The sequence below is a fragment of the Dipodomys ordii genome, unplaced genomic scaffold, assembly GCF_000151885.1.
Source record: "Dipodomys ordii isolate 6190 unplaced genomic scaffold, Dord_2.0 Scaffold67, whole genome shotgun sequence".
NCBI lineage: Eukaryota > Metazoa > Chordata > Mammalia > Rodentia > Heteromyidae > Dipodomys > Dipodomys ordii.
In genome coordinates this window covers 1139854-1145400 of record NW_012267283.1, presented here as the reverse complement: position 1 = coordinate 1145400, position 5547 = coordinate 1139854, and the positions used below count along the sequence as shown (strand labels likewise).

The 5547-nt window shown below is 46.3% G+C and overlaps 1 protein-coding gene across 1 annotated transcript in view; it reads right to left on the bottom strand.

The window, feature by feature from the left end:
• The window catches only part of Kiaa0368 (KIAA0368 ortholog), a 133165-nt gene that overhangs the window by 104180 nt on the left and 23438 nt on the right, over nucleotides 1-5547 (bottom strand). The window contains exon 2 of the mRNA XM_013023224.1: nucleotides 4-440. Within this exon, the coding sequence (XP_012878678.1) occupies nucleotides 4-440 (437 nt within the window). The remainder of the gene's footprint in view (nucleotides 1-3; nucleotides 441-5547) is intronic.

The window sequence follows — 5547 nt, the reverse complement described above, 5'->3', positions numbered from 1 at the left end:
GGCCCCGGGGAAGGACAGGAGGACGGAGAAGGGAGATCGATCCTCCGGACGGCACCGGGGCTATCAGGTTGGCCCAGGCCCCGACCTGGAGGAACCACGCCTGACAGAAGGCAGAGAGACGTGGACTCGGAAAAGTAGAGCTGGGCTCCGAGTCGGCGGGAGGAAGCCCCGCCCTGCGCCTCCCGCCGAACTCCGGGGCCCGGGCGCTGACTCAGTCCCGGGAGGGCGAAGCTCGCGCCGTGAGCTCCGCGCTGGACCCGGACTCGAGGTCCGGGCTGCTGCTGCTGCCGCTGCTGCTGCTCCCGAGAAACTAGAGGCTTGCGGGGTGAAGGGAAATCGCTAAGCCCTCCGAGAAGTCGAGGAAAGCTAGGTGTGTAATTAAAGTTCCCCTTGAACTCGACAGGCTCCCAGGAGCTATCAGGCCCTGTACAGACACCTCCCTACCTCTTGGCTAGGTTTCCACCCCGTATCTGTGTTACCTAGGTAACTGGCACACCTGGAAGCAGTCACCTCCCCCTCCTGCTAGGTTACAACTAGGGCCTCGGCCCCTGGCCTGCCAGCTGACCCTAGGAGGGTCCCATCTGACCCTGGAGTCACATCCAGATCCAGTGTGGCCACACCTTTCCCCCACCTGGCCGCACCTCTTCTGGTCTGCGGCCTAGATAAGTCCTAGGCTGGGGATGGGTCTCCCCTTATTATGGAGACCATGCCTCTCCACCAGGCACGAAGGGGGCAGCAGTTGGGTAAATAAACTTCTTTTCCTGCCTGAATATTGCGCGTGGTGTTCTCTTCATCGGCTACCTAATGAAACCTACCTATTTAATATACCTTACAAGATTGTGTGCATGTGGGGCTGGGAAGGTGGCTCAGTGGTAGAGCGCTTTCCTTGCATGCCTGAGGCCCTGGGTTCGATTCCTCAGCACCACATAAGCAAAAAGAAAAAAGCCGGAAGTGGCGCTGTGGCTCAAGTGGTAGAGCGCTAGCCTTGAGCTGAAGAGCTGAGGGACAGCGCCCAGGCCCAGAGTTCAGGCCCCATGACTGGACCCAAAAAAAAAAAAAAAAAGAGATTGTGTGCACACAGGGAGACCAAAGGAGGAGAGAATCTTAGGAGTGAAACCGAAAGACAAAATTCCTATTGCATCTGACCCTACTAGCGAAATGAACTCCAGGAATTGGAAACAAGGTTTTCTTTTTTGCTGCTTTTGTTTTCAAAACAGCAATAACAATTCTTAAAAATTGCATACATTTCTTTTCTTGCCAGCCTAAGTTGTTTTGGAGATACCCTATTCTTGTAATATGGTAATTCAATTAACGAGGTACAGGGATGCCACAATTCAAAAAGTCGAATTTGGACTATTTATTTTAAAAACGGCGACTAGCCGGGCGCCTGTGGCTCATGCCTGTATTCCTAGCTACTCAGGAGGCTGAGATCTGAGGATCACGGTTCAAAGCCAGTCCAGGCATGAAAGTCGGTGAGACTCTTACCTCCTAATAAACCACTCAGAAAATCGGAAGTGGCACTGTGGCTCAAGTGGTAGAGCGCTAGCCTTGAGCTGAAGAGCTGAGGGACAGCACCCAGGCTGAGTTCAAGCCCCATGACCGACAAAAAAATAAAGAAAGATGGGCGACTGCATGGAGGTCTCTTGTCTCAAAGACCTGCATCCTAGAGTGGAGATAGCGTAATATATCTTTTAAAGGTAAGAATACATGCTTGGGGTGAAGACCAAGCCTAAACAATCTTAATAAAATGTCATAAACAAGTCAAATGAGGATACTTATTCCTGAAAAAGTGGTTACATACAAGCAGAGTGGTTATACATAGGCAGAGCAATTAGGTGGGGATACTTAACTTTAACAAAAGTGTTATACATAGAGCAAACTACCCAGGGGGACAATAAAGGACAACCGGGACCCTAATTATCTAGAGGAAGCACAAGCTTCCTGGAGCCCTACAACTCATGACATTTTTGCCTTCCAAAGAGTGTCCTCTACAACTTGTAGAGTTTTCAGGAAGTCCCCATCCACAATTAACTAAATCAAGGTGCCAAGATGGCATCCAGTTACTTAGATAGAGTATCCACATTTCATTCTAACTTTGCGGCCTTCCTTTTGTCCATGAGGTCATCCATACTTAGTACAATGGAATTCAGATGAAGGGATTGCATAACTTTGCTGTACTTTCAAGTTCTCGTCATGTTGCAACAAATTAGGTGCAAGATCAGATACTTTTTTAATACAAAGACTTAAAAATTAAGATCCCCAATGAAGTGCATTTGTTTTTCATTCTGGTATCTCTAAGTCCTAATTAATGTTGTAGCAATTGAATATATGTCATTCCAGGTGTAGATACTTTATTATTATTATTATTATTGGGTTGGTCCTGAGGCTTGAACTCAGGCCTGGACACTGTCCCTGGGCTTCTTTTGCTCAAGGCTAGCACTCTACCACTTAGAGTGCTTATGTAACTGTAAGCCCTCTGTACGTCACTGGGACATGGGGTTAGATGGAGGCTGCTTGCTGAGGCTAGGTAGACAGGGAAGGGCTTGGGGTATGTGAGAATCTGGGCTCAGCCATTCTTACTGTGTTCTGCCTCCTTTTGCTTGTTTTCTTCCTCCCGTTTTCTGTTAACAAAGTCAAAGGAAGAGGAAAAAAATGAAGATCACCACCTACTCAAGTGTCCTTGACATTTTAAGAGGGGCTAACATTACCAGAAGAGATTTTGAAATTCATACTTTAGCTGGGCGCCAGTGGCTCACACCTATAATCACTCAGAGGCTTAGATTTGAGGATCGCAGTTCAAAGCCATTCCGAGCAGGAAAGTCTGTGAGACTATCTCCAATAAACCACCAGAAGAGCAGAAGTGGCTCAAGTGGTAGAGCGTTAGCCTTGAGCTGAAGAGCTGAGGGACAGTGCCACAACTGACAAAAAAAAAAAAAAATCCACACTTTCCAGAAAAATTTTCTCCAGATCCAATAAAAACTCTTCTCCTTTTACATCAGTCCTTATAGCTTAAAGAGTGATGGGGCCAAAGAGAAAAACAAAACAAAACACTTTACAGCTCATCCTTTGCCCTTTGGAGACACAGATAACAGGCAGCAGGCTACTTTACTGTATGAGAGGAGATACTGCCAAGTGGCAGGGGGTGGGGGGTAGTGCCATACACATATGTAGAATACCTAGAACTACCTGAAAACCTTTTTTCCCCCCTTAGAAAGCATAATAGGATGCAACTGGGCATAACAGCTTCTCCACTTATTGGAAAAAGGCCACTGCAAGCCTTACTGGTTATATAAAGAATTACATGTGGACTACCTGAGGTTCTAATGTTTTTGACTCTAGGGGCTGGGAAGGTGGCCCAGTGGTAGAGCGCTTGCCTTGCATGCTTGAGGTCCTGGGTTTGATTCCTCAGCACCACATAAGCAAAAAAAGAAAAAAGCCGGAAGTGGCGCTGTGGCTCAAGCGGTAGAGCGCTAGCCTTGAACTGAAAAGCTGAGGGACAGCGTCCAGGCCCAGCCTTCAGGCCCCACGACCGGACCCAAAAAAATTAAATAAAAAAATAATGTTTTTGACTCTAGTTATGTGATACCCAAGTGTCATGCCATCAGTGCCCGGGCCCCAGGTGTTCAGTATGATGCAATGGGGAGAAGAAAAGAGTTTGTCCAGCCCTCCCATGTCCTCAGAAAACTGCAGAATAAAGTTAAGTGTTCATCCTTCAAGACTTGTCTCTCTGCACATGTATACAGTTGTGAGGAAAGGGGGAGTCTAGGTAAATGTTTCTCCACCATGAACACTTTTCCATGTTAATTCAAAGAAACTTACACTACAGCACTGTTTTGTTGTTTTTGTTGTTGTTTTTAATGACTTGTGACTCAGTCCTTTTTTTTTTTCCTTTGTTTTTGTTTGTTAAGATGTGACTTACCATATTGCCAAGGCTGGTCTCCAGCTCTTAGTCTGAAGGATTCTTCCAGTCTCAGCATCCCAAGTGCTTGGGACTACAGAAGTATACATGAAGTGAACGTGGCAGTGGGCCCCAATCCTTTTTTTTTTTCTTCTTCTTCTTCTGTTTTATTTGGTTGGAAGGGATTTAGGGGTGATTTTTCTCTTCATTTGTGGGTTTTTTGTTCTTGTTTTTGTCGGTCATGGGGCCTGAACTATGGGCCTGGGCACTGTCCCTCAGCTCAAGGCTCAAGGCGAGCACTCTACCACTGAGCCACCTTCCTAGCCCTCATTTGTGGGTTTTTTTTTTTTGCGATATATATATATACTATATATATATATATATATATATATATATCATATATATATATATGATATATATACTGGCCTGGAAGTGCTGAAAGTACAGACATGTACCTCTGTTGCTGAATTCATACTCTAATAGACACCCTACCTGCCTGCACTAATTTTTTTTGTTTGTTTTTTTTCATCAGTTGTGGGGCCTGAACTCTGGGCCTGGGCACTGTCCTTCAGCTCCTTAGCTCAAGGCGAGTACTCTACCACCACTTATGGTTTTCTGATAGTTTATTGGAGCTAAGAGTCTCATGGACTTTCCTGCCTGGGCTGGCTTTGAACCATGATCCTCAGATCTCAGCCTCCTGAGTAGCTAGGATTACAGGCATGAGCCACCGGCGCCCAGCTACTTTTTTTTTTTTTTAATTTAACACTGCTTCCAAAACAAGTGTGCAGGGCTGGGAAGGTGACTCAGTGGTAAAGTGCTTGCCTTGCATACATGAGGCCCTGGGTTCGATTCCTCAGCACCACATAAGTAGAAAAGGCCGAAAGTGATGCTGCAGCTCAAGTGGTAGAGCGCTAGCCTTGAACTGAAGAGCCCAGGGACAGTGCCCAGGCCCAGAGTTCAGGCCCCCATGACCAGCCAAAACAAAACAAAATAAATGTGCCATGAAATGTTTGTAAACATGGGCCATGTGTGATAGTGTACATACCTATAATCTTAGCTACTCTTAAGGTGTAGATCAGAAAGATTATTTTAAAAGGCCCATGAGGGCCTAAAGTTCATGCGATCCCATCTCTCCTAATTAAAACTTGGCACAGTGGCTTGACCTTGTCATCCCAGGTGAGAAGTATAAAATGATTTCAAGTCCCAGCCTTAAAGGTATTAACATGAGCCCTTATTAGGAAGATAAGTAAAAAGGGCTGGAGACAAGTGGTAGAGAACCTGCCTTATAAGTACAATACCAGCTAGGTACTGGTGGCTCACGCCTGTAATCCTAACTACTCAGGAGGCTGAGATCTGAGGACAGCAGTTCCAAGCTAGCTGGGGCAGGAAAATCTGTAAGACTTAACTGCCAGAAAATGGGAAGTGAAGCTGTTCAAAGTGGTAGAGTGCTAGCCTTGAGTGAAAGAGCTCAGGGACAGACAGGACCCAGGTCCTGAGTTTAAACCCCCACAGCCAACAACAACAACAAAAGTGCAATACCCTGAGTTCAAACACCATTACCTCAAAGAGCAAAAGTTATTGAGCCAAGCTGGGCACTGGTGACTCATGCCTGTAATCCTAGCTACTCAGGAGGCTGAGATCTGAGGATC